At 48.1% G+C, this 27,740-nt stretch overlaps 1 protein-coding gene across 13 annotated transcripts in view; it reads right to left on the bottom strand.

Annotated features, from left to right (window-relative positions):
* MYO9A (myosin IXA) overlaps positions 1–27,740 on the bottom strand; it is a 175,394-nt gene that overhangs the window by 10,012 nt on the left and 137,642 nt on the right. For 5 of the 13 annotated variants that reach the window (XM_032123312.1, XM_032123311.1, XM_032123317.1 and 2 more), the window contains 19 exons: positions 26,627–26,702; positions 22,084–22,227; positions 21,392–21,431; positions 20,367–20,489; positions 17,090–17,170; positions 16,141–16,251; positions 15,035–15,157; positions 14,383–14,532; positions 13,842–14,152; positions 11,299–12,912; positions 9,897–9,978; positions 9,190–9,405; positions 4,568–4,680; positions 4,015–4,172; positions 3,401–3,627; positions 3,012–3,128; positions 2,352–2,540; positions 1,407–1,454; positions 635–746 (listed from right to left, as the gene is read on the bottom strand). In XM_032123312.1, coding sequence (XP_031979203.1) covers positions 635–746; positions 1,407–1,454; positions 2,352–2,540; positions 3,012–3,128; positions 3,401–3,627; positions 4,015–4,172; positions 4,568–4,680; positions 9,190–9,405; positions 9,897–9,978; positions 11,299–12,912; positions 13,842–14,152; positions 14,383–14,532; positions 15,035–15,157; positions 16,141–16,251; positions 17,090–17,170; positions 20,367–20,489; positions 21,392–21,431; positions 22,084–22,227; positions 26,627–26,702 — 4,035 coding nt within the window. The remainder of the gene's footprint in view (positions 1–634; positions 747–1,406; positions 1,455–2,351; positions 2,541–3,011; positions 3,129–3,400; positions 3,628–4,014; positions 4,173–4,567; positions 4,681–9,189; positions 9,406–9,896; positions 9,979–11,298; positions 12,913–13,841; positions 14,153–14,382; positions 14,533–15,034; positions 15,158–16,140; positions 16,252–17,089; positions 17,171–20,366; positions 20,490–21,391; positions 21,432–22,083; positions 22,228–26,626; positions 26,703–27,740) is intronic. The other 8 variants (XM_032123313.1, XM_032123318.1, XM_032123323.1 and 5 more) reach the window with 5 other exon arrangements.

The raw sequence follows: 27,740 nt of genomic DNA, 5'->3' as shown, positions 1-27,740 counted from the left end.
ACTATAATCCATGAGTGACTCCGAGCTATCAGACACAGATACCCTCAGAGATTGGAAATGGCACCTCATTTGTATTCTTCCTGCACTGGGCCTCAAATGCTCCAGGGCTGATGATGCCAACCTAATCACAAAAATGGAGGAGGGATGACGGAAAAGGTTGATCCATCTCTTGGGCTTTTCCAAAAAGAGACGGATCAACCTTTTCCACCATCCCTCTTCCATTTTCCTGATCTCCCCAAAAATTTACATGCCTGAAAGTCAAAAAGGCGAAGCCAAATGAGTTTGTCAAGGTCAGGATCCCCACAGGCATCCTCAGGGCACATTTCCATACCTGACTTTACTGTCCTTCCTACCGTGACACTTCAGTGTGTCTGACCTTATGGGATGGCCACATAACCTGATGGGATAGGATGTGTAACACAAAGCTCTACCTGTGCCAGGAAGGACTGCTAGGGTGGACTTACTAGTTGACTTCAGAAACCTTAAGAACTAAGTTCCTAAAGCTCTTCAGGTGTTGCAAAAATCAAAATTACTTGAGCGTGGGGTTGGAGGAAACAGCAGCGAACACTTCAAAATCCCCAAACTCATCACTGTGATAGAAGCACAAGAAAAGGACCAAAGAAAGGGTGCTTACATTTACAAACAGAAGCCCTGTCCATGATCCAGATCAAGGAGGAACAATATTCACAATACGTGGGGATGCTGTATTGGGTCGCCTTGAAAATGTGACCATTGTGCTCTTCCACCTGGAGGATAAAGGTTGGGTGGTGAGAAAAGGGAGCTGGTGCTCAGCCTGCTGCAAAATGGGAAGATGAACACAGTCAGCTGTCCAACTTCAGCTCTTACTTGCTTTTATTTGGTATTTTTGTTTCCTTTTCAGCCCAACAACCCCACAGACAACCCAAACCAACATCCATCTTATAGGGGAACTGAACCATCATGGAAGCAGGTTGGAAACTCTTTGACTGAGCTTGGCAGGTCAACTTCTTCACGTTAAGGTTTCCTATGCATCTGTGGCCCCTTTTTTTTGCTCTGCACCTACACCCTCCCTAGTACCATCATATCCCTTAGGAAAACAGGAGATGTAATGTCCTACATGTCTGATCCCAGAGATGTAAAACACACACTATAAATTTATGCAGAAACCCGGAGCAAGACTTTGTTTTGCTTTCAGCCCTTCTCTAACAACCCTTGACATTACATTTATGTTTTGGCTGATGAGGGATGTGTTTTCAGAGCCAACCCAAGTGATCCTTGATCAAGCAAAGCAGATCCATCTCGAATGTCTTTCTAACATGTCCTTTCAGGGCTGACACTCAGATCTCAGCCCAGGACATGTCACAAGCTGGTCTATTGTCATTCTGGCCCCAAGGACATTGATTTTTTAATGTGCAGGCTTAACTCACCACATCTGTTTCCTTTTTCCTTCTCTTTTTTCGTTCTGTTTTTGGCACCTGGTGACGAAAGAGATTTAAGTCAATTTTCGGGCAATTTTGCCAGGTAAAGAGTACAGAGGGCTCATATCTAACATTGTCCAGTGTCTTCCAGCACCATTCTCCGGTGCACCTGAAGCCCCAGGAGAGTCACTCTAAATAACTCTCCTATGGATCACACCATTTTTGGAATTTCCCTGGATAGCTCTTTCCATCTTCATCTTGGAGCTGGGAGTAGCTGCTGCTCCAGCTCTGACCCCACCAGCAGCGACCCACGGGGAACATGATGCTCAGCCTGCTCTGAGGAAAACCTGCCTGGAGAGGAGGCTGGACAGGACTCGGAGCAGAAGAGCCAGGAGATGGGATATTTGCACAATAGACACCATCTCCCAAGCCCGGCCTCAGATCCCGTGGTCAGCCTTGCAGACAATATGGAGCAGGAAGTGAGATCAGGTCTGGGACACGGTGCAGGCTCTTACTGCTCTAAGAACCGTACCTAGACCTGAGCCACTGCCCCTTCTCCTGCAACCCAACCCATGGTGATGTGTGTGGTCACTTGGGAAGTGATCAGGAGATGTGAGAGGGTGTATCTCTTTCACTGTCCCTCAAAGTTTGAACAAACCCCCCAGAACTAAAGAAGAAGAACCAGGAGCTGCCTTTCCAACCATCCACAGCTGGTTGCAGCTTTGACCTGGAGATAACATTTAATCCTTGGCGTTGGCCAAGCCCCGCTCAGCCCACATGTGATCTGGGCTTGGCTGAGCCCAGTGACACACAACCAGTGAGCCACACCTTGCCTTGTCCAGCTCAGCTTAAAGCAGAGAAGACAACAGAGGGTCCCAGGTGTCTACAGAGGCACAACCCCACAGAAAGACAGTTCCCAAGCCTTCAAGGGAGTTTAAGAAAAGTGCCAAGTACCTTCCCTGCGGTGTAGTCCAGGGGTTTGTACTCTATCATATATTCATCCAGGAAGACTTTGAAGGTATTGACCCAGACTTTAACCGGAGACTCACTCCAGTCCCTCTGCTCAAGCCTCATGGTCTTCTCCAGAATCTGCTCGAATAAGGCGTAGAGGTCCTTGTAGCGGATGCTTTTCCCATCGTCCATCTTTTAAGGAAACAGAAGCAAAAAGAAAAGTGATTTTTATACAGCCCAGCTGTTTCTGGAGACTTTTTCTTCTCCAGACAATTATTTCAACCTCACCAGCTTCCAGCTGCTTGGGGAAAGTCCAAGTATGATAAAGAGAAGAAAAAAAGATCAGACATCTCCATCACTTGCAAAGGTAACACAAAGGTTTCCAGGCACTTTGGGGGGCAAATTGGAGTTTATTGACTTTCTGTCATCTCCACTTTGGCTGGGAGCAAAGCTGTAATGAGGATCAGGAATCTACACCCAATGGCTCATGAGGAAGAGTTAGTCCAAATTTAGATCATGGGACTGAATGCAAAGGAAGCATATCCATCCTTTGGGATGAGCAGACCAGCAATGGAGGGCTTGGCAACACCTGTACCACCAGGACAATCAGAATATCCCTTTTCTCCTGGAAATGGAAGTCCCACCCATCATCTGTTTGCTTACCGCCAACGCCGAGGAGTAAAAACTGAAGATGTTTTGTCGGAATTCCTTCAGTGCTTTCTTGAACACGACATCCACCAGCGTGTCCTTCTTGCTATCCTCGTTGTCCAGTTCATTCATCTGGGAAAACAAGGGGGTTTTGGCACCCACGGCCCTTTTGCTGCAGCAGAGCTGGCGTGAGATGAAGCAGTACTAAGAAGCAGCTGCTCCACCATGATCACCAGGTGGTTTCTACTGCATGAAAACCAGAAACTACTCCCAGACCTGCCCTGGCACCCTTAGATGAATTATTAGCATGACTACAGTTGCCCACAGGACCATTTTGACTTCACTGCCTCCATCTGCTCCTGGATCTCTGTGCTGATTTATGGAGCAGTGAAGGCAGCAGTTACCTTTTTCAGGAGAAACTCATCCATGCTCTTCAGGTCACTGGCGCTGGTTATGATCTGCAGGGAGTCGTTCTGCCACTGCACGGGCTCCAGAGCCACGTTGCTGATCTTGACGCTGCGCTTGCGCTTCACTTTGGGAGAGGGTTCCTTGTTCTCCTTGAACTCCCGCCGGTAGATGCCCGACAGCTCAGGACTCCGTGGGGGCGTCAGGTGATGAGGACCCAACTCTGCTGGTGATAAATGAGAAGAGGGAAAGAGATTGATGAGCAGATGAAAAATAATTGCGACACTGAAACAGGGAGATGGGCATCGGAATAAAGCTGTGGAGGAGAAAAGCACAGTGTAGAACTCACAGGAAGATTAAATGTCATTTCTGCTTTGGTTATTTCCTCCCTCAAGAGAGGAAACATCTGTCCATGTCCAGATGGTGGCTGGAAGGATTAGTGACATGGAATTCCTTGAGATCCATTATGGATCCCACCCTCTAACCTGCTTGCCATTGCTCTGGGTTGACACCATCCATGAATTAAGAGACATCAACCAGCATGGACACATCCCCATTTCCCAACCCAGTTTCTCTCTCCTTACAACTGGTCCTGTGTCCCCCCACCACGTACCTTCACCAAGCTGCAAGCCAGGAATGGCCTCCCTGCCAGGGGCTTCCTGCTCCGCGTACAGCTCCAGCAGCTCAGACTGGGTAGCGAGCTTCTCCCGGGGGGTCTTCTTCTCCCCCTGCTTTCCCTTCACCCAGAACCTCATCTTGGCTCTTTGAGGCCTGGAAATAAATCATGGAAAGAGGAACTGCCTTCACTAGGAAATGTCCTTCTACCCAAAACTACCCCAATCTCCTGGACCTTCCTGGTGCTTGAGGAGATGAATCCACGCAATTTCTGCCAGGGAAACATGGCTACTCGACCTCAGCAAAGGTGAGAAACTTCAGTTTCGTGGATGGGATTGGGCGGTTTGGGACAGGACGTGTGGCCCATGTGACCAAAACTTAATTGTGCCATGAGCCAGACATCTCATTTAAATAGTCATGTAGGAAAGGTGGGAAGGGTAACTCGTGCTGGCCTTGGCAGCTCCAAAGGAGCCTGGGTGGCTCAACAGGGTGATGGAGAGCAAGAGGGACACGGGAGGGACATGTCTGCCATCTCCAGCCGTGATTCCTACCTCCCATCTGGAGTCAGACTCTTCTGCGTGGCCGCCAGCTTCCCAATCTCCCCCTGGGACATGGTTTTGTGCAGTTTGGCCTGGCCTTCCCCGGAGGTGAATCGCTGCACGGTCTGTAACGATTCCAAGCACGGAGCATTTAAAAACAAGACAGCTCTTGGGATATCAGATGATTTTTTTTCCCTATCAAAAATCAGCTATTTCATCTCCTACATCTTTATTTCTACTTGCCTACAAGTGAAAACCTACAGTCCTGGTGAGCCCCTAGAGAAATATTTTAATGACTCCTAATAAAGAGAGGCATTTCCCCTGCCAACTCTCCAACCAGGTACAACTTTCTTTTTCCTTGAGCAGTCGGTGATGAAAATCAGTTTGCACCAAGCCACGGGTCCTTATTGCTCAGCCTGCACAGCTCTTCCACCATCTTCACCCAGACACTCCAGCTCTCCACCCAGAGTGTCCTGTTAGCCACAAAGAAGTGATTCCCCAAGGGAACCTTCAACCACCTGGATCTGTCCCAGCAGAGGTTCCAACTCTTGTTGAGCACTTTACAGAAAAAAAGACCAAAGTCTTTGTGCCAAGGACACACCAAAATGAACCCTTTAACGAAGAAATTTTTCAGCTTTAATAGAAAATATCTCCATCTTTGGCACCATTTAATGTGCCCTTGGATAATTTTTAAGGGTGGGATGAATTTACAATAATTCAGCCTAACAGGATCCCATGAAGTAGCCCAGAAGCAGAATTGCCATATTTAAAAAATATAAAAATTTTTGTTCTATTTTCTGATTGCAGCTGTGATTTGGGAGCTGATGGTCAAATACCTCCTGTAGCTTTCCTATCACCTCAATGTCTCAACTGAATGCTCTATGTTTTAAAGCACTTATTTTACTTCTATTAAAAAGATTTTAAATAAAATTCTATAAAAAATAGGCAGGGGGAGGGGGGCACATTTGCCATATTTACTCATTTTCCGTGTTTTATTTCTCACCCTGACTAACCTCTTTTCCAACCAGGAGATGGCAGCATGTAAGGCAAAATTACCACTGGGAAAGTCAGGAACTGCCTAAACCATGAAAGAGATTTTGTTCCTGTCATTCTTACATTTAGGTGATGATCACACAGAAATTGTGGGTGGACACCAGGAAAAAAGCAATTCAAAACCTGTAAAAGTGACTCCATCCGGCCCAAACCTACTACTTGTTTTAAAAATGATCTGTTAAATATTCGCCCCTACAACATGGTTTTGTTCTTGGGTAATTTCAACTTTTTGAGTTTCCAGCTTTAATAAACAAAGACTAAAAGGCATTTTTTGCATGAGATCCTTCTGTCTGAGGTTCTCTGCCAGGAAACTCTGAAGGGAAAGGACAGGAAACCTTCTCAGATGTCAAAATGAGCATCTGCACCAGAAAATCCCCTCCTAGGGAACACAACAAAGCACCAAGAGGGCAAATGGCAATAACTGGGGCTCTGAAGTTGTCTCCTGGATGAGGAAGGGACCAAGTATTTTTCCTCTGACAGAGCAACCTGTGTTTCACCCACCCATAAGGTAACTATGGCCAAGGGACTCGTCCCAGCAGGCAGCAGTGCTGTGTGCTGCATGGAAAAACTTCCTGAAGCTCAGTGAATGCTGCATGGAAGAACTTCCTCAAGCTCCCTCTGAATGGCTTAGGACAAGAGAACTTCTTTCACTGCTGGCTCTTCAGCTGTGCTTGGGATCAGCCAGTGGCAAGTACTTGGACTCATCTTCGTCAGTTCATGGCTTTAGTGTGGAGGGTGGAGCAAAACGACTGGTTCATTATGCAGGTCCCTCTCTCTAAGGATGTTTGCAGAGGGTATTTCTGGTGTGGTTCCTCTAGCCACGGCTTTCCACTTATGCAGCTGCTGCAGGAAAGCTCTCCAGGCGTAGGTGGCAAACAAAAGTGGTGTTAACATGTGCTGACCACAGCCAGGAGCTGCTCCTCCCACTTGTGTCTCACTGCAAAGTAGGTTAATTCTTGGCTATTCACCAGCCAAAAAACTTGAATCTTGGTCTTGTCAGAAGGCCCTTAATCCTTAAAGAACCTCGGAGTCAACTGTACCTGCAGCAGCTACCTCATGTACTGGTGCCCCATGGGCTGCAGATGCTCTGGGTGTTCGATGCTCTGAGATACCCTGGACATGGGTTGGGAGCACTGGATTCCAGTGGGCCTCTACTCACCAGGTGGGGAACACAATCAGTGACTTGATGGCCAAGAAAAGAACGGGCAAACCAGGCGGTGCAGCTGGTGACCCATCACATGCTCACCTCCATGGGGCTGCACGTGATCTCTCACTCATCCATCCAGCAGCCTGGGCTGCTGAGCAGGACATGGGAAGAGGCTGTTTTGGAAGGTTGTAGCTGGAGGCAGGAGCTGCATGAAGGAGCTATTCACTGGCACAGGACCCAGCCCGCACATGGTGGCTGCTGGACTCGCCTTCATGTGACCATCACAAGGCACAACCAATGTGTCTGCACAGACATCAACCTCCTGTGTTTGTACCCAAACCACCCCCATAGGCACCAGTCCAGCTTTATCACAGGCTGCTCCACCATCTGCAACACCCAACTGGGCTCTGCTAATAAATACGGATAAACAGTCCCGAAATCTTGCTACTTGTGATGATCCTGACCCAAAAAAGCCCCAAGCCAAAGGGCTGATCCCAAACCTGCAATACAGAATACAGATGGAAACACTGGACACGTTGTCAGGACACACAGATGGAGGGTAGCGCGCAGCACACGATGTCAGGGGTAGCATTGGCCTAGAAAGCAGAACTTAACCACATGAGGGGTGAAAGTCCTGAGCACCAGTTAGAACCAGTGCTGGAGAGCAGAGGAGAAGAGGGACACAGCAGAGACAGGAGAGAGGTGGCACCTACTGCTACTCGCATGCACTGAGAGCTGTTAAACCAGGTGAGCAGAGTCCCAAAGAGCACTTCCAAGGAGTGCAGTGACCCAGGATGCTCCCAAGGATGGAGCTTGCCAAGCATCAGCACAGCACTTTTCACACCCCAGAGGGAATGATTTCTACAGCTACAATTCCCCTTTGCATGTGGGCAGCCTCCAGGAGCACAGCAAAGCACTCCAGGTATGGCACAGGGTGCCATGGTTTGGTGGTGAGCAAGGCGGTGCTGGGTTTGTGGTTCGACTCAACAATCTTAGGGATCTTTTCTAACCTAAATGTTCCTATGATTCTGTGTAAAAAAGTCCATTTTGCTACATAAAATTCTCCCTTTCCCAATCCACAAGCGGGGATTTGCACAAAGCTGCAGCCAGGTTATCTCAGTCCATAGAGATGTGACTTTCAATCAGGTTTTGAGTATTCCTGTCTCAACCCCCCCAGCAAATTTATCAAGACCAGGCCTAAAAATTTATGGAATTTGTAAATCTCTGCCCTCTTTCAGTGAGGAAATTATTCTGGGAAAAATTATCCTTTATAATAAGAGCTGCTTAAAGAAAAGTCATGAAAAGCCCTCCTTGACCACCTGCTTTTCTAGGAAAAGCAGCTTTCAGGATTGCATGGGATGTTTGCTGGACCCACAGCAATGCTGCAGCACAAAATAAATCACTGGCTTTGGGTTTCATGCTTTTCTTTGGTTTTATACTCAGCTCCACATCCTGTACTGCAGCTGGTGGAGAGGAACATGGCAGCCCTACCCAACGCTCCACCCAAACTCTCCCAGCAGGAGATGATTCTTGTTTAATCACACTCCTACAGGAACATCTCCACACTCCTCAGGAAAAAAATTATGAGCGGGTTGGAATCTGTTGGCCTCTTCCTCTCGGTTTGTGATTTTCCAAAAGCAGCTTATGTGGCTGGGAGATTAAGCCTGAGATGCAAAAGCTCCACCGCGCTGGCTCATGTCGGACCTGCCAAGGGATACTCGTCACTGTGCTTGGAAAAACCACTCAGGCTGGTTGTCTTTGTTTTAAACCCACCATTTCACCCTCACTATGTTTTCATTGCCCAATTTCCATGGTTTTGCTTTCTCTGAGCTGCTGTCTGCCAGCATCACTCTGATAACTGAGGACCGAATGATCATCGGATATTGTGGCTAAGGATAAAAAATCAGAAGTAAATGAAGGTGCACGATTTATATCATTTTGTGGTCTGTTGCTTTTTGGACATATTTACTTCCGTTTTTGTTACAGATGTGTGTAGACCATTTTTAGATCAAAAGGTTCCAAGGGGAGGATTGAGGTTAAAGCCCCCAAAACAGGTAGTTGTGCAATACAAGTTGTAATGCTCCAGGAAACTGTGGGAACTGTGGTGGACATCTATCAACCCAGGAGCAAGAAACAGAGTTTGGATGGAGCTCTGAGCACCCTGGTCTAGTGGAAGGTGTCTCTGCCCATGGTAGGGGTTTGGAATTAGATGAGATTTAAAGTCCCTTCCAATCCAAACCATTCTGTGATTCTGTGATTCCATGGTGTTGCCTCTGTTTATGCTGTGTTTGCCAAGTTTACCCATCTACAGCATCCTTGGGAGTGGGAAAAGAAGCGGTGGAGGGATCAGTGCAGCTAAGGTTAGCAAAGAAAGGCTCCCGCAGCTCCGCTCGCTCCCTCGGTTTCATTTCCCCGCCACGTTGGACACAATTACCATTTCGGAGTCACTGTAACAGGCCTGCCCCAGGCGGGCTGCAGGCACCGCCTCGGCGTGAGGAGGGTGCTCAGAGGAGAGAAGGAACTCAAAACTGCCATCGTAATCCTCTTCCTCCGTATCCCCCTCCCCATCAGCAAAAGTACCTCTAGTCAAGAAATCGGAGCGCGTCCGCGCCATGCGGGCTTTCTTTTTATGGCTCGGTCTGGGCACCTGCTTGACCAAAGGATAAAACAAAACAAAACGAAAAGAAGGGTTTTAAAGTAAAAAGGAGACTCTAGCCACGTAGCCTTAAGACATCTCTGAGTGACGCCGCACCCCACGGAGGGGATGCAGTATTATGTCTAGTGACAACAGCAAAGGACCAGGAAGAACAAAAACCAAGACAGGACGGTGGAAATGGACAATCATGGGTGTTACTCAAACGGACGTTAAACCAAACCAGGACAAGACGGTGCTGGACTGTGTTTGCCATCAGGATCACAGGATCCTTTTATCCAGAGCTGCTACAAATTATTCCTACAGGGCTTTTTATTTTAAGAGAAGGTGTGGAGGTTACCATGCTATCATATCCCCCTTCCCTATCCATGTCTAGCAGCCCTTGCACTTCAGAGTTCACGTCTTTGAAGCTTTTGAGGGAAAACTGGCAGAATAAGTTATTTTCCACCTTTTCAACGGAAAGAGAAAATAAACAAGTCACAACTCACCTCGCCTCTGCCAGACCCCGGCATCTTAAATGGCTTCCGTGCTAGTTCACCTTTGGAAAGGCACTGATGATTTGCCTCTCTGCTGAAACACAACAGAACAGAGATCTTTCATCCTCTCCCAAAAGCCTTCCCACCACGCCAGCCCAGCTCCCGGGAGCACACAGTCCAAGCAGTGAAGACCAAATTGCAAGTCTGAGGTCGTCGAGTTTCGGAATTGCTTGGAATTCTTCAGGATTGGACTTAATACCACAAGACAAGAAGAGAAAACATTCTGCCTGTCAACTTTATCCAGCAAGGTGGTTATGGATTGTACCTTTGTACTTTGGGATTCTCAAATGTGACTATTCTGCTGCAGAGCAGAAATTAAAATACAGCAATTCTTAATGTTTTTTCCTCCCTGTTGCTTGTTCGTGTTGCTCATGAACCAGGAAAAGAAATTTTAAACAGGAACCTTCTCTCGTCACAAATGGCACAAAACCCACAAGACTACAACATTTGGAGGTACTTTGAGTTACTAACAGTCATTCACTGGGAGCTTTTGCCTTGGAAAGGGTACAGCAGGAGTTAGGACGGGGGTGGTTTATGTCCTTTTTAAGCTACATGGCCAAAACCACCCCCAAATTAGGCAAGGCACTTTAAGAAACACAACAGAGTGGGAGCAAACGTTGTCTCAAAACCTTGCTGCCATCTCCAGATCCTGGACCAGCCCAAGGTGAAGCAACGTGATGGAGCTGAGCAACTGCTAAGCCCATTACAGGTGTAGTTAATTACATATGTGAGTGATATGGTCTCCAAAGCGCATTCACTCCCAAACTCTCTCTGGAGAGATGGTGTTTTTTCATCTGCAATGGCCAGAGTGTCCACATGGCTTTGCTGGATGTATTAATTATATGGTAAACAAGGAAAATCCTGGAATTTTTTTCCTCATCGAGTAATTTCTATTCCAACCACCCAAAAATCCTAAGAAACTTATTCATCATCTTTCACCTTGAGAAATAAACTCCTAGCACCATTCATGTAGGGTAAATAAAACCAGTATTGAGCCTGTTCATTGACTCCCTTCACCTGCTAATGTCTGTGACTATCTCCCCTGGATTATATAATGTTATAAGAGACAGAGAAATCATATTCCAGGTCTTTTTCCTTTCCCTCTGGCCTCCTTGTTGCTAGAAGATCAAGAATGTGTTGTTTAACTATGGGGTTTGTGCAGACTCCAGAAACAACGTTCCGAACCCTTTGTCTAAAAAGGTCCCTAGCAGAAGAAAGAGCCTATGGAGACAGCCTATGGAGAAAGACTACGAGACAGCCTATGGAGAAAGCCTACGAGACAGCCTATGGAGACAGGCTATGGAGAAAGCCTATGGAGAAAGCCTAGGAGAAAGCCCACCATCTCTTTACTCACTGGAGGCCGAAGGGATTGTCTTTTGGCGTGAAGAACATGGAGCTTGCCCTTGTCTCCTCAGTGCCCTGGTTGGGCATCCGAGGTTGCCGGAGGCGCTCCGTCCTTGAGAAATGGCTGCCCGGGTGGTCCTTGGGGTCCAGAGCTGGTTTGGAATGGCAGCGGGGTTCCAGGCCCTCTCTTCGCTCCACGAACATGCTGACAGGTCGGTCTTTGGGAGCGCTGTGGGCTGGAGAGCTTCCCCTGGTCCCAACAGTGAGACCCTTGATGTCCACTGCTGAGGTTGGAGCCATGCCTGGGGTGGGGCTGTGCTCCCCTCTGCTCTGGGGGTGCAGGATGAGGACTGACTGAGGCCGGCTGTCTGCTTTTTTGGCTGGTTTGAGGGAAGGGTCCTTCACTCTGCTCTGCTCCAACCTCTGCAAAGCCTCTACCCTCCCTTGCTGCTCGAAGGCTTTCCGTTGCCTCTCCAGAATTTCCTTCTGCTGGCGGATCTGCTCCATCATCTCCCTCTCATTTTGCAGCTGAAGCTGCTTTTGGCGTTCTTCCTTCTCCACGTTGAGCTTTTCCAGTCTCTTGATGACAGAATCTGGAGAAAGGGCCCGTGCTGCTGTCCCTGTCCCACGTTCCTCTCTCTTGGTAGAGGGTTTCTCCTCTCCCTCTGCTTCTCCTAAGGCTTTGCTCTGGTCTGGCTCAGAGTCCTTCCTGACCTCGGAGAATGTAACTGTCCGCTCCTCTCTTTCCACTGCTTTATTCCTCAGGTTATTCTCCACCAGCTTCACCTTCACATTGTCTTGCGGTGGAACGTAAAAAGTCGGGAGGTTGCTGGAAAGGAGGGTTTCTCTTGGGTGAGCCTTTATAACATTCTGGGGGTCACTGACCCCACGCTCCTTCCTGGTGAGGTTATCGGGCAGCTCTGCGTCTGCTGGGGTCTGTCTGCAGCCCGGCAAATCGCTGCTCCCATCCTTCTCCTGCAGCTGGGCCTGGGGACTGCTGGGCAGGGAGTCCACGGAGAACGACTGCGTGTCGTGCTCGTCCAAGACTAAGGAAACGAGTTTACTACTTGGGGTATCTTCACAGCTTAACAACTCAAAGCTCCCTTGAGAGCTCTCGCTCTCCGGGGTTCCCTGAGGGGAATGCAACGCCTCGGACACCAGCTCGGTGGACCAGCGCTGCTCTTCCGAAGGCGACAGCCCGCCCGTGGAGCGCACCTTGAGCAGCTCCAAGCTGAATTTCGCCTGTTCCAGTTCCCGCATCCTCCGGCTTTCCCTCTTTGCACGAACCACTTTTTTCTGGTTGAGATCCTCCAGCGACTTGGGCCTCTCTCTCACGATGACCTCCTCCTCGGTGTCCATCCCGCTCTGGCTGCTGGCTCTCTCATGCCTTTTGTACAGGGAAGTGTCCAGTGGGTCCATGTGATTCACCCGATTATTCTCCATCAGCGATTTATGTTGTTCTACAGCGCTCACTCGCTCTTCAAATGAGCCGTCCTCCCACTTAGATGGGTCAGAGCCCTTAATTTCCAAAACATCATCTGCTTCCAGTCCATCCTCTTCTCTACCTGCCAGGCCATTCTCCAGCTGCATCTCTTTTAATTGCTGCTCTTTCAAAGCTCTAAACCTGGAAAAAAGCAGAAAACCAGGATGTTCAGCTCTGTGCCCACTCAGGACCCTTTAAGGCACTGCACCAGTGGTGTCTTATCACCACCACCACCATCACCTCACCACCACCAGCATCTCAAGCAACTCTCCTTGCACATCTGGTGCAAGGCAAGGTGAGGCACATTTGGTTTTAAACCTCCTCCTCCTCTGCCATCTCTGCTACCACCCAAGGGCTGCCCCAACGCACCTGAAAGCTCCCCTCGTGCTGACGGCAGTGGGTCCAGCCTCCATCCCTGGTCTAGCTCCTTCATAAGCTGTCAGAGCCAGAAAAGCTTAACCTATCACACCCCCTTGCCGTCTCCATCTTCGCCATCCTGCCCAGGCTGCGTCTGGAACAACCAGCAGGGACTTGTGCCCGGCACCAAGAGCTCTTTGCAGCTCCCAAATGTTCCACGCTACGTTAAGATGCTCCACACCTTGCAGGCAGCACCTCTGGAGAGTGAATCGTGACTTTTTCCGTGGCCAGCGTGCAAAGGCATGGCTGGAAAGTCTGTGCCCTCCACAGCGGCTGGCTCCAGTATCCCTTGTCCTTGTGAGCCAGCGCAGCAACCAGATTGATGAGGCAATCTGAGCTAAAAATAGGCTACTTAAACTGGTGCTGCTGCCAAGAGGAAAAAAAAACCCTTGTGAGTATTTACGGCCTTGGCTTTGCACTGCCTACGTGCTCCAACCTGAAATAGGCTCCGCTTATTCCAAGAGCAGGACGTGCAGCTAAATTGTTCAAAAGCGTGGGCAAACGAAGGACCAGGGCAGGTCGGGAGAGGGTCATGGATGCCACCAGGGAACACTGCCCTGCGCAAGTCACTGTAGTGCCCTGATTCACACCTCCCTCCCCTGTGAGCATCCCCAAAAAACGTGCTCCTCTTCACCCGAGGCCAACGGCGTTACCTTTGCCGCGCCAAATACCCCCGGCACGCCGCCTGCAGGCACATGGCTCTGCTCCTGCGGGCTGCGTACGCCCGCCGGGTGCGGTGTCCCCGCCAGGCCGCCTGGATGCTGGTGGCCGCGGCGTGCCGGCGCCTGGCGTGCTCCCGCCAGCAGCTCTGGATGAGATGGGCTGCAAACTGCATCTGCAGGAACCTCCGCCGCTCCACGAAGCCTCGCCAGTGGGTCTGCAGGACGACAGCGGCTTTGCTGAGGACCAGAGGGTCTGGGGATGGTTTGCCTTTTTTTCTGCTCTGGTAGCTACGCCAAAATCTCTGCGAACACAGCAGGGGGTTCCTTGTAACGGGTGTTGTGTGAAGATGGGATAGCACCTGCCTTCACGCACCCTCTCCAGCTCCCCACCATTCCCAACCTGTTATGGCAGTAGGAGTCAAATCCTGACTGCAAGCTCCTTCCTTGGAAAGGAGACCTGATTTTACCCGTGGGCCCTGTCTGTAGGATTTGGGGACGGTAATTTGCTCTGGAATCCAGCAGCAGCGCCCACCTGTATGCTGATGGCCGCGTGCCGCAGGCTCAGGAACTGCCTCCTGCAGAGCAGGCTGCGGAACCAGCGCTGCAGCAGTGTGATCCTCCGCAGCACCTCCTGGTGCAGCAGGTCCTGCAGAAGCTGCCGCTCCCGTTCCTTCATGAAAACCTGGCCAAAACAACCCAAAAAAACCACAAGCGTGGAAAGCTTCCCAGACCACGAGTCAAATGATTTAATCCTCCTGGTTGCTGTGTCCTGGATGCTCCCAAGAAAGTTGAGGAGCTGAATTTTGTGAAGGCACCTCTAACAGGTTGCAGCAGTTTCATAACAGCCTGTGACTGTCTAAGCTCTGAATGACAGAGTCTCTGCTTTCCCTCAGGGGAGGCAAAATGAGAACCATTGTATCGATCTAAGTCTACACACACACGGAGTTTTTTGGAGGACGTGAGTTTTTCAGGCTCCCTCATTACAACCAATAACAAAACAATATTATTCCTTACTCTTTTATGTTAATAATATTTTAAGTTTCATTTAAATCACTGATTTTTGGCAAACAGAGGAAAAACAGTTTCATTAATTAAAACCATATATAGATACTAATTTACCAGACAGAAATACAGGCAAATGTTATATTTGTGTCTTAAAGGCTGAGCTGAGGATGAACATTTACCATTGTTCTTCCAACTTGGTAATTGTCTGGATCAAGTTTTATCTTCCGGAAGAAATCGTGGATATTGTGCTTAGACGGGCTGATCCCTTGTGGCAAAAGGACATGGAAATGGTTCACAAAATCCTGAGAAGGAAAAAAAAGGAACACCAAGATTTGGTTAGTTGGGTCCTGCTGCTTCTTTCTCCCATAAATAACAGATTTGCTCCACCGGCCACATGAAACGGGATCTCTGGAGTGAGCAGAAGAACAGATAACATTTTATGCACTGGGGAACACCAAGTTTCATCCATCATTTGTGGTTTGATGGGAAACACATCAAAGCAGGGAGCCAGCAAGGTTCAAATGTTTTTCAGCATGGGAGGAGAGGTTCTGCAGGAGCCACAGAGTCATCCCAAGCAAAAAAACGCTGCAAATCCCCAGCAAGGGCCACTACGGAAAGCGAATACCAACATCTGCAAAACATCTCTGAGATGCTCCAGCCGTTACTGCTGTGAGGATTCAAAGAGTGAAGGAGGTACAAGAGGAGAGATCCTCCCAAGCAAGGTTGGGATCCTTGCTCCTGGCAAAAAAAAAATTGAGCATTTTTCTTTTTCTAAACAGCTGCTGTGCAGGACACGACGTCTGCCCCAAAGCAGCCGCAAGCAGGAAGCCAATCGGCACCAGCAAAGCATGAAAGGATTGACATGTGCACAAAACCTGGCAAACACATGGAAAAGAAGAAAACAGGAAAAGCTGGCTAACTCCAGAGGTTCAGAGGATGCCGACCACCCTCCTGATGGGACACAGCTAACACCGACACGATAGGGCAAACACTACTCCCAGTAATTCCAGATGCAGAAGAGAACGTGCAGATCAGACACTTCTTTTCCAAAAGGGAGTCCATGTTGCAAAAAAAAATACTGGTTTTTGTTCAAAAATCATGGTGCAGGGGGCTCGCAGCCCTCCTCGAGGTCTAGAGTGGCTCATAGGCAGAGAACAGCCTGTTACATCCACTGCCTTCCAGGAGCTAGAAATTAACTACCCTGATAAAAAACGAGCCAGCAGCACTCAGACAACGGGGCTAAGGATGCTAAAGGTGATGGAAGACAAAGCCCGTTGTACTCAACCTGGAAGGAGTATTTGCAGCTGTATCCTGACTGGCGAATGCGCACGGTCTCCAGCATCCCCGTGTAGCGCAGCTGCCGCAGCACCAGGCTGTCGCTGAACCGCAGGGGCAGCTGGAAGGGGAAAACCAGACCAAGGATGAGCAAGAATTTCCTTTCACTGCAGCTTTTAAGTGCGTGGACGGGTAAAGGGTTCAGCAGACGTAGCACATCTGCATGACACGCACGGGAGGGAGGGAATGTGGGTCCCCAGGAACCACACTAATCCCACTGGGATTGAATCCTGTTTGCTTCTGAGACTTTCAAACAGTTAGCTAGATAAATAAAGCCATAAAAAAGATTTTTTTGGATTTGAGTTGAATAAGACCTCCCAAGGGTACAGTTAATGGGTGAGATTGCGAGCAACCAAATAATCTCCCAGGCAAAAGTGCCTGGGTAAAACTCTGAAGGATTAATCCACAAAGCATCCCTACATTTCGAACTGAGGGTCCTCAGTCCACGACACAATTATGTAAAGTCAAATTCAAGAAATATGAGTCAGTGTGATCAATGTAGTTTATTCTAAAAGTATCTGCTTTTACTTATGGAAACTTTATTTTAAGGAAGCTTTAGGGCTCAGATCCAGCACAAGTGAATTCACCGTTCAATAAATCTCTCTAATGGCTGGTCAAGAGCTTCAAAGTTTGCAGTCAAATTCATTTATTAAAGCCAATATATTTTTCATATAAATTAAAATAATATATTTGCATATATGTGTTTCTACAAATATGAGAAGAGCCAGTGCAGTCTATCAAGGGCAGCACCCAAGTGATAAATCCATGCTTCCCCTTGCTCAAATCTTCTACATCCAGCTCCATCTGAGGCTTTGTTTCCTGTCTAACTGCCTGCAAAAACGGACAGAAGAGTCCCAAGCTGATTTCCAGCAGGACCACTTTCACAGGATGGGATTTACCTTCTCAGCGTTGGATCGGATGCACTTGACAAAATACGGCTCTGCTTGGCCAAGGGTCTCCATCAGCTTGTTGAGGGATGCCTGCAACAGAGGAGACAAAGGGAAGGGAGAGGAGACCACAGTGGGTAATGAAAATCCAAATGCTTAGATCATAAACCAGTATAAATTGGAATTAATTATGAGTAAATGAGGCACATGTGAAATTATTTCCCCAAATGAGTGTTTTAGCACAAGCAACTTGGCTGATTTTGTCTTTGCCCCCAACAAAGAAACCAAAGATGAATATAATTGCTGGGCTGGATTTTCAGATCTCTGGCTCCCCTGGAGCCCAAACTCCCATCCCACTCCATACCACAAGCCTCTTCTAGCCATGAATGAGAGCTCCAAGACAAGAATTTACACCTGGCACCAAACAACCACTAATGTTTTTTAGACACAAATCAAATTTGCCTTTACCAAAAGTGACTCCAGGCAGGATCTATTCCTGATTTTTAATCGTCAAAATGTTACTGTTGACCTAAAGATAATTTTTTTTAAATGACAGTTTTGCCAAAGGAAAATTGGGAATTCACAATAATTTCTGAAGCCTGCAACCCTGAACACTTCAGAGGTTGTTTCTAGAGAAGAGCTCCAATGTTGGCACGTTCCTGACTGAAGGCTCACTGAGAACCAAGGGATTTCCTGGTTCCATTTTTCTATTTCTCCTTATTTATTCATCACCATTAAAAGCCTCTCCCATAACAATGAATTTACATTAGCATCACTTTACAGCCAGCTGCTCCAGTGGGATCTCAATGCTGAGTTATCCCTTCACCTTGCAAACCTTTGACTTTTTGGGATGAATCACAAGCTCTTGGAATAAAACCAGGCTGAATACCAGAGTGTGCTGAGTCCTTGGTGCTGGCCAGGCTCCTCAGCCACGTTTTTTTTGTTGTGTCCTATAAATACTTTGGGCATCTCAAATTGCTGAGCACATCACAAACGTGGCATTGGTAACATGCTCCAGAGTTGATTAGTCCTGATTTTAATAGAGTTTAAAACTCAGTCGTGTAAAGGATATTCTGCCACATTCACTATAAGCAGAGTTATAAATTTTGGAATACAGGAGTTAATAAACTGGCGTGGTATTACAAAGAAGCGTTTTGCCCACAGATCTGCTCACAGGAAGCCTTTTTTTCCTTCTGATAATTTCAAAGACATCTTTATTGGGAAGCCTTTCATGTTTAGAAAAATTCATTCACATTCAGGATTTTGGAAGGAGCAAGGGATGGAACCCAGGCACATGTGATGCAGCTGTGTTATGTACATTAACTTCATGCAAATATCCCTGTTCCTGTCCCAGGGAGCAGCAGGAATGCCATGACGTGGCAGACCTCTGCTGGCACGCTCCTGGTTTTCTTCAAATCTGAAACTACTCTTTTTTTCACAAAAGCAGCCTATTGGGAGCTTTCAATCATCAGCGATGCTGCAGCATCCCACTGTGCCCAACCAGGCTGGTGGGAGGCAAAGGGGGTACTCAAGGGACACAACCCCTTCACTGAAAGCCCAGCAAGCAGAGTGCTCCCAGTGCTGGAAATGATGGGAATGGGATGTGCCGGACCCATAGGAGGGGACATTTCCTCTCCCTCAGCGCCATCCTGTGTGTGGCAGATGGGCCAGGCACCCTCTGCCATCTGGCCCTCGGGAATCCACAAAGGACGCGCGAGGTCGCCGGATTAACCCCGTACCCGTCTCCTTTGTCCCTCTGCCAGCAAAACTTTCCAGCCACCCACTCCTTCACCACCTGTACTTGGCCTTTCAGGAACCGTTCCATCCCTGTCTCCAGGGCACCACCTGCATGTGGCTTAAAGGGAAGCTCTACAGTTTTAGGTAGGGATGGCTGAGTTTTCCGTTGTGAAAGCCATCCCTGCTCCTGGCACACGCTCCGAGGCAGCTATTTCCCCTACAGATTACCCTAAGTATAGGGATAGTGGAAATCCATAGGAGACGGAGCAGCTGCAAGCCCGGTGTTGAGGCATTAGCCACAAAGCAGCATTTATCCTCAAAAAAACCATGATAGGAAACATTTGTGTTTCCTGCCCGTGACCCAGTTCCATGCACCACAATTTTATTAGTTTGCTCCTGATTATAAAAGCAATGCTGCTGCTTTGTCCCTCAAAATGCTTCTCCTTAACAAGTGCTCCATGAAATGAGGGCTCTTTGATTTGAATGTGCTGCGAAAATATACCAAAAAATATCAACTGTGCCCCCCTAGGGCTTTCCAGAGTTTTGCTGGGAGCATAAATAGGTTTTGAGAAGGCCTTTCACTCCAAGATATCCCTGTTTCAACTCCTCCACGGATATGAATTAAACTCTGCAGGATTGAATTTTGACCAGAATACCATTAGATCAGACAAGGCTAAATATATAAATATACAGATGTGCATTCTGCAAATTATAGAGATATATATATGTGTGTGTGCATACATATTTTTAATCTTACCCACACCTACACATGGAGAATTTCTAAATATAAACCACATCTCCAAAAAACTCCAAAGCAGTCAAAATTACAAGTCAAAACCAACCCAGACTTGCTTAGAACCCAAATTTTACGTGAAAATTTGCTTTCTATTATTACCACCTGCTCGTGCACATGTCTTGTAGCAGTTTCCAAGCCGTGATGCACATACAGAACAATCACAGACTCACTCAGGTTGGAAAAGACCTTTAAAGATCATTGAGTCCAACTGTGAGCCCAGCACTGCCAAGTCCTTGGAAGATTATTTTCCCTGCAGCAAACCCCAGGGACTGCAGACTGGCACACAGCACTGACAACACAAGATAGATCCCTCCTCCGAATTCCTCTGCCTGCCTGGAGAAAATGCAGCAGGATTCTGACCTTTCTGTCCCTATTAAAATTCCCATTCTGACTCAGCACAGATTATGCTGGATAAAGGACTGCAAAAAGCGTGATTTGGGGATTTTGGGGTTTCTGGATTTGGGGGAGAAAGCACCACAATGCAATGGCTTGGAATGTGAGGTACCAGAGGACAGGGATGCACCAACACCTCCCTCTGCAGCTCATCCTCAGGTCCCACCTTGCTCTGCCATGTCATCCCCCACGACAGCCATCCTCACTCTTATTTCTCTCCACTTGCACCCTTTCAACACCTGCAGCATCTCCCAGCTCCCTCAAGCCCTCAGTAGGATTCACAGCCTAAATGCTGCTGGGGATGGGGCAGGACTGTGCCTGGAGCAGGTGATTCCCCTCTCTCCATCAAAGGAAAGGGCTCACCTGGAACTGGGCACTGATGCTGGGTGGTTTTTTCTTCTTATGGAGGTGGAGGAGAGATTTGGTGATGCGGTCGTGCAACGTCAGGTTCGTGAGGTGCTTGAGGGACTTCACATCCAGCAAGTGCTACAGAAAAAGAGAGAATCCAGAGAAAATCCAGATGTTATCATCACACCATCTGCTATATCCCTCCTTTACCCTCACAGGGCTTCTTTAGGTGACGTAATCTCAAGAGGGAACACTGAGGGATGGCTTCCCTGTGAGGGTGGGGAGGCCCTGGCACAGGGTGCCCAGAGAAGCTGTGGCTGCTCCTGGATCCCTGGCAGTGCCCAAGGCCAGGTTGGATGGGACCTGGAGCAGCCTGGGACAGAGGAAGTTGTTCCTGCCCGTGGCAGGGGTAGAACTGGATGACCCTTTCAACACAAACAATTCCATGATTCCATGATTCTCCTCACTGTTAATGAGCCGTTCATTGATTAATTGCATCAGTGCCTCTCCAGATGCAAGATGGACATGGAGAGTAGTAAAAACAATGTTTGCTCCTCCTGGTGCTCTGTTCCCGACCACAGACACAGCACTAGCGAGGACCACAAAAAGCATTATTCTTTTAGGAACAACAGATCTCGTGGCATCTCTTAAAATACAATAAATGCAGCCAAGATGGAGGGACAGTAACAAGGTTGTTGTCTATCAGACACCAGCTCTCCTGCATCATTCACCTGTTCATTTTAGTTTAGAGATCTAATTACTAAATTTCACCAGCATGTAAATACCTCTTCCCAGAAGGAGGGGAAAAAGGAGCCAGAGCAGCTCCAAGGAGGATGCAAGTGCTCATATCTCTCTCTTCCAGCAGAAATCAGGGCTGAAATCCTTTGGGTTTATAGGAGTTAAAGAGCCCTGAACAAAGCTGAGTTGACCAAGGTCTTGGTGTAGACACAATGGTCTTCTTCATATCCAGCAGCATTGCATCACTGTGCTACAGCCTTAACCCACAGGCCCACCAGGGGGAAAATCTGCTTCTCACTCACCTTTGGGAGACTGGGTTTGGCTTTGAAGTTCTTATTTCGCCTGGGGAGATAATAAACGGCTCAGGTTAATGCACAGTGCAATTGTGGAACGGAGGAGTTTATGAAACCAGCCCCTCAAATCCCCCTGAGCAGCTGCTGCCCACAGCCAGCACTGAAATGGGGCTGTCCCTGCATATTGCAGACTGAGAGGAATGTATCCAGTTAATGGCAATGGTTGCACTGGGAATGATGGGATGCAGGGAACCTGGGAAGAGCGAAGAAGCCGTGTCACAAAATGATTGACCAGCTGCCTGCTTTCCAAACCCCATGTTCATTCCAGTCACCCTGGGGTGCTCCCTGAACCTTCTGAGGAGGCTGCAGTGTGAATCATCAACATCATCTGCCCAGACAATGTATAATGGAAACTTTGATATCATGCTAGAAGTGTGACTGCATTACACTGCTGCTGTATCTTCAGACTGGTGTGACCAGCAGGTTTGTCCCTTCTCTTTCTTCCCTTTGTCTGTCATTCTCAATGAAGGAGAAGAGTTAAATCAGACGTGTCAAACACTGCTTTGACCCAACTGGGAAACACCTCCAAGTCTACTTGGCACCCTGAGAGTTTTATATCCTGGCTGTTCACATTCCCCTAACTCCCCATGCTGCTCATTGTGCTCCAGGAGTAAGGCCCAGATCCCCTCCTGGGTACTGACATGAGGATGCCGTGGGCCCTCTCCAGCAGTTTGCTGTTGGTAGTGTTGACGAATATCCCATCTTTGTCCAGGAAGGCGCCGGGGCTGGCGAGCCTGTTGTGCCTCATCCCCATGCGGCCATTCCAGCCAACTGCGTAGGCATCCCTGAAACACCAAACACCGTTAGGAAGGGATCAAAACCACGGTTCTGTGACAAAAATACATCTTAAAACAACCCTTTGGTGGAAAAAGAGCTGCTGCTTTTCTCTCTCCACTGTTCATTCGCTCCCATGGGATGAGTCCCTCGTGCCAGACAGCACATGAAGCCATGGGCCACTAAAGCACCTCTCAAAGATCAAATATTCACAAAAAGAACAAATTATCAGCAGGACACTAACAGCTTCCAGCTCTTCCATACAGAAACCTTGAGTCTACAGATACCACTAGATACCTTTGGTGGTCTGAAGGATACGAGGCCATGAGCTCTGGTGCCAACTCTGTCTCCTCGAATTTAGACAATCATTCCATTAGGGAAAGAAAAAGCAAATCTAATTCACAATAAACTCATTATTTGCCACAAAGATGGATGTCAGCCCCAGTTGGACTGATGGGTCGACCCAGAATCACTCTCTGGGACCTGATCACAAATCAGTCACCCGACTGGGTCCTTTCTGCCATGGAGCAGAACTGCTGTGGTCTCCAGAAATTCTCACCTGGCTTCAGAAGGGCTGAAGGGAATGAGGAGAGGAGCCAAAATCCCCTCTTGGAGGGACAGAAATGGATACTTGACCAAACTACACATCAGGGCAAGTCATTTCCAGAGCTGAGGAGACTTTCAGTGGTGTCTGGGGGACATGAAGCCTCTCATGGGCAGCATCCAAGCACGATATTTTTGGCTTGGTGGGTTGGTGGTGGTTTGATGGGGTTTTTAAATTCTAAATTTTTTATCAGCCTTGCAGAAATCATCACACGAAATAGAAGCAATCGAAGGAATGATGTGGGGGCTGCAACCCCCCCGCCCCCCCAAGTTATCTCAGACAGGAGGAAAAGAACAGGAGGAGACTCCAGGCTGCACCAGGTCATGAGGATGCTGAAGGAGACGGTGGCTTAAACGTGGCCTCAGGCGCCAGCCACTTCTGAGGTCTGACAACAAGGCAGCCCTTTGCCTTAAAGCCTTGATTTGGAGGAAAGGCAAATCTCAAGTGCTGCATGGAAATTAAAAAATAAAGGATGTAAAGCTGTTTGTTCAGCCAGCTCAAAGCCTGGACCCAGATCCTCGGAGGAACCTCACCTCCCTGCCTCATCTGAGCACTTCCCAAATTCCTTCCTGGCCCCATTAAATCAGCATTTTGACACAGACCACTATTATAAGCAGGGATGAATCACAGCAAAGTAAAACCCCTGGCTAAATGCTCCAGGAGCTGCTTTCTTAAGCATTCCATTCAAGGATTGTTAGTGAGAAGATTGAATATCCAGGCGATATCCTCTCGTCCACCTTTCTTCTCTTTACATCTCAGGCACCATCCACCAAAACCCTCTTGTTTGCAGGTAGGGGAAAAAATCACCAGCTGACAGGAACTACCAAAACTCAATAGCCACTTCCGGGATGTACAACACATCATTAATCCTGCCCAACCTCTCTGGAAAACCCTAGAAATTCCCACGTAGCTTTGAAAAACCCAAGAGATAAAGTGACAGCTCTGTTTGTTATGGACACTTTAGGAGGGATATGCTCACATGGTGACAGATGCAGGCTTTTGGTACTTTGGGATCAAGCATCTCACTGAACCCAGACAGCTGTTTCCAGACCAACACCTGCTCAGACATCCCTGCACTTAAAAGTGTCACCAGTGAGCACAAACCAGCAGGATCCCAACCAGCCCAAGTGGTTTGGGTTAGGCACGGCCTGGCTTTCATTTCTCAGCAGCCAGGGAAGGCACTCCACTGAAGACTGGTTTCCCTCCCAGCATGTGCAAACCACCTGTCCACTTTCTTCTGAGATCAGAGGAGAGCACTTGGCTCCCTAAACCCTCCACAGTGACTTCCTGAGTGATGTCATGCCTCAAAACTGCTTTTAGAAACAGGCCCCGGGCTATCCCGTGGGTTGGATGCACAACCAGACTTATCAGCGACCGCATGATCATGAGATGGCTTTGAAAGCAATTCCTGTTTAATTTGGAGCCGTAAATTGCTTGCCAGTCAATCTGCTGGGAAGCTGCTAAAGCCAATCTCTCTTCCAGACATGTTACCTGCACCCCTGTGCTCACCTCCTCTTGCTCAACGAGTGCCATTTACCTGGAATACCAACATTTATCAAGTGTCACACGACTCTCCAGATCAAAAGCAGCTGCAATGAAAGGGATCAAAATCACCTGCCTACTCTGGAAGCACAGGCTGGACCTTGGAGTTCTTATGAGACACCCTGTTTGTGCTTACAGAAGGAAGGGGCACAGGTGACATATGGAAACCCATCACTGATGATGCCCAAGGGAAGTGAAGATCATGGACCACGCTATCGAGGCACCACAGGAGGAGGAACACAGGAGTTAGGATGGCTCCAAAAGCACTTTTTCTGCAAATAAAGGCTCAGATTGAGGCTGCTGGTAGGTCACAGCTGCTGAGGATGAGGAAGGAACACACAGTTCCTCAGTTCTGGCTGTTTAGGATGACTTGTCTGCTGCGCTGGCATGGGTTAAGCCACATAACCAGAGCTGACCACACACTTCTCTCCATAGTAAATAAACACATCCCCCTCCTTGCCTGGGTCAGGAGGAGTTTCCCTGCCTTTACAGCATCCCCTTGCTGAGACAATTGAAATATTTTGGACTATGAAAATGCTGGCAGCCCAAGCTCCCCCACTAAAGTGCCTCTAAAGCTGGAGTTGGGCAGTCAAGAAAAGCCCTGTTCCAGTTCACGGATGTTCCTCACATGCCAAAGGCTGGATAGAGAAACTGCAGGAATCTTCTTATCTACAAGGGATCTCCAAAGGGACAAAGTTTCACGTTACGTTATCTTGAGGGAAACTTGCACAATCAGAGCTGCTGGAAACAGGGAACGTCACCTCTGGAGACACCAACCTTCCCTGCCTCAAGTGTTACCAAGGACCGACTCGTCGCAACCCAACCCACCAGAGCCCCAGCAGCTGCAGCATCATGAGAAAGGAAAGGAGGTGGCAAAGACTGAGCTGAGGACAGCCAGGGCTGCGTCACCTTCCCAGGATAGGGTGGTGTTGCTTGTACCATCTGGATTTCTGCTCAAACTTGAGAAGTGGCACAAATTTATGAATTCAATCCAACCATTTTAAGGAAATCCCATCCTCTCTAACCACTGAAATGGACTTGTCACGATGTGAGAACATTCCACTCTCCTTCAGTAGGGTGCTGCTGCCTTTCTCAAAGGGGAGGAATTATTCAGAAGAATAAGGACATTCTAGCCTTCATGGTGAACAAAACCAGGCAGAAGAAGCCACTTTTCCTCCCCTAGCAAAAAAAGGAATGACATGCATCTAATTTTTGTTGCGGCCGTTTAAAGCCACTAAAAATGAGCCTTCATAATATCCTTGAAGGATATTTAATTTTATGTGGAAGGGAAGCCACTGAGCTGCAAGGACTGATTTGATGGACACATTTCAGGAGACAGACTCAGACTCCTCTTGGCTTGTTCTGGGCTTCTCATTAACCTCAGAGCAGCCATAAAGACACACCTGGATGCTCCAAGCAGCGGTTGTAGGAGCTGAGGATGCTCCTATCACCTCCTTCCCCAGCACACACCTGCTCAGAGGGAGGCAGAGAGGCACCATACCCCTTTAGTGGGGCACTGGGAAAATCAGACTTCCTGGGATGTGCTGAGGGGTAGCACAAGAATAGCTGGGAAAAGGATCAGTGCCCAGACATCCCTTGGAAATGAAGACTTTGGCCTCACAAGTAACTTAATTCCGAAATGGGGATGAAGAAGGCTTTTCAGAAGAGGAACAGATCTGTATCTCAGGTGTAGACCTGAGTCTCATTCAGTAGCTGCTTAAATGGTCGGAAACTTCAAGGAAGGACTTAAAAATAAAACTATACAAAAAATCTGCAAAAATCAATCAACTTTGAAGCAAGTGTGCTTTTCTCCCCCTGAAAACAAGCAAGCATTTGGCAAAGTGGGTTTTTAAACTCCAATCCCAATCCCAAACCCTGTAACTTCCAGGTTTTCCACATTCCAGGGCACCTGGAGCCAGCACAAGCTGTATGCAGTTCTGCACCCAGACCTGTCCTCCTTAAATGACTGTTTCCTAGATACTGGCACACTCACTCATTTTCTTACGCTTCTTACCCCCTCGTACACCCCCCACTGACAACTGCTGCCTTTGACACAGGGAAGTTGCTTTCCCTGGCTGCTGTTTAGTCAGGAAAGGTGTTTAGATCCGATCACACGGCAGAGAAAGAACAAAGAGAAGATAAGGTTGACAGGCGAGACAGTGAATCTGTCAATACAGAAATGTCAATACAGCTGGTTTTAGGTACAGACAGTGCTCTCCCACCCCAGGTCCCTGGCCATGCCAAGGTAACAGCAGCAGCCTTACCGTGGGCTCCTCTCGTTGATGGTGTTGACTCCCTGGAGGTCTGAGAGCGGCGTCCGCGGGCTCTTCCGAGTGATACCTGCAGCAGCACATGAAGAAGACGTTTCCAGCTGGCTCATATCCAACAGACAATTAGCAGAGCCATCCCCACAGACAATCAGCAGAGCCATAGCTGAGCCCTGACTCCGGCGCGGAGCAGCTCGGACGTGTCCTGGCACGTGCCGGGCACAGCCAGGTGCCAGGGATGCCATCACTCCCCAGTCCCACCTCCCTGCCAGAGTCATCACCCTCTGAGTAACACTGTTTGCTCCAGCCTCTAATTCCCCTCCCACACACGCATGGGGTGTTTTAGGGACATACTGCCCTGGCCAGCCAAGGGGATGAGGGAAGGGGCTGATGGGGGGGAGCAGCCACCCGTGTTCTCCATGTCCAAGAGATTCCCAAGCTTTCCACTGTGCATGGGGTAACCCAGTTGGCATGGGCAAAACACCTGGACATAATTAGAATGCTTGGAAAAATGGTCATTTATTCCTTAGGCACTTCTTCTCTCCCTCCTTCCACAGATGGACATGTGCAGCAAGTAGGAAATACCTTATATACTGTTTAATAAAGGCTTGACTGCCTATTGAGCCTATATCCTTTGATACCTGGAGTAATTTATTTGTAATAAAATATATCTAATAAAAGAAAATATTAAATAGTATCTATTTTGTATTCAGCCAAGGAAGCTGCCACACATGGTTACAGTAGCAGCTGTTATCTTCCCCAAAGTGGAAATGTTTTGTAACCACGCACTTAGGAAGACAGGAGACAATTTCTGTAGACAACAAAACACTTTTCAAGTCACCAAACCACAGAAATGTGAAGATCTGATAATGTGGAGTTTGACATGGAAACAGCTGAGCAATTTTATAACTGTCTCAAAATCGCTGCTGTGAGACAGGAAAAATCACAGCTCTCACCTCAGCATGGGGAAAATGTGTTTTATTCTACCCTGAGACACCTACAGTGGGAAAAAAAAGGGGGAAAAAAGCTTTCTAAAAAGAAAGGAGTCTAAGCTATAGTTTGTAGCAGGATGGGAGGGAGCAATGGCATCTTCCCCATATTTATAATTCCA

The sequence above is a fragment of the Corvus moneduloides genome, chromosome 13 (genome assembly GCF_009650955.1).
Source record: "Corvus moneduloides isolate bCorMon1 chromosome 13, bCorMon1.pri, whole genome shotgun sequence".
Classification (NCBI taxonomy): Eukaryota; Metazoa; Chordata; class Aves; order Passeriformes; family Corvidae; genus Corvus; species Corvus moneduloides.
The sequence above is the reverse complement of the archived record's forward strand: the minus strand, read 5'-3'. Positions and strand labels throughout refer to the sequence as shown.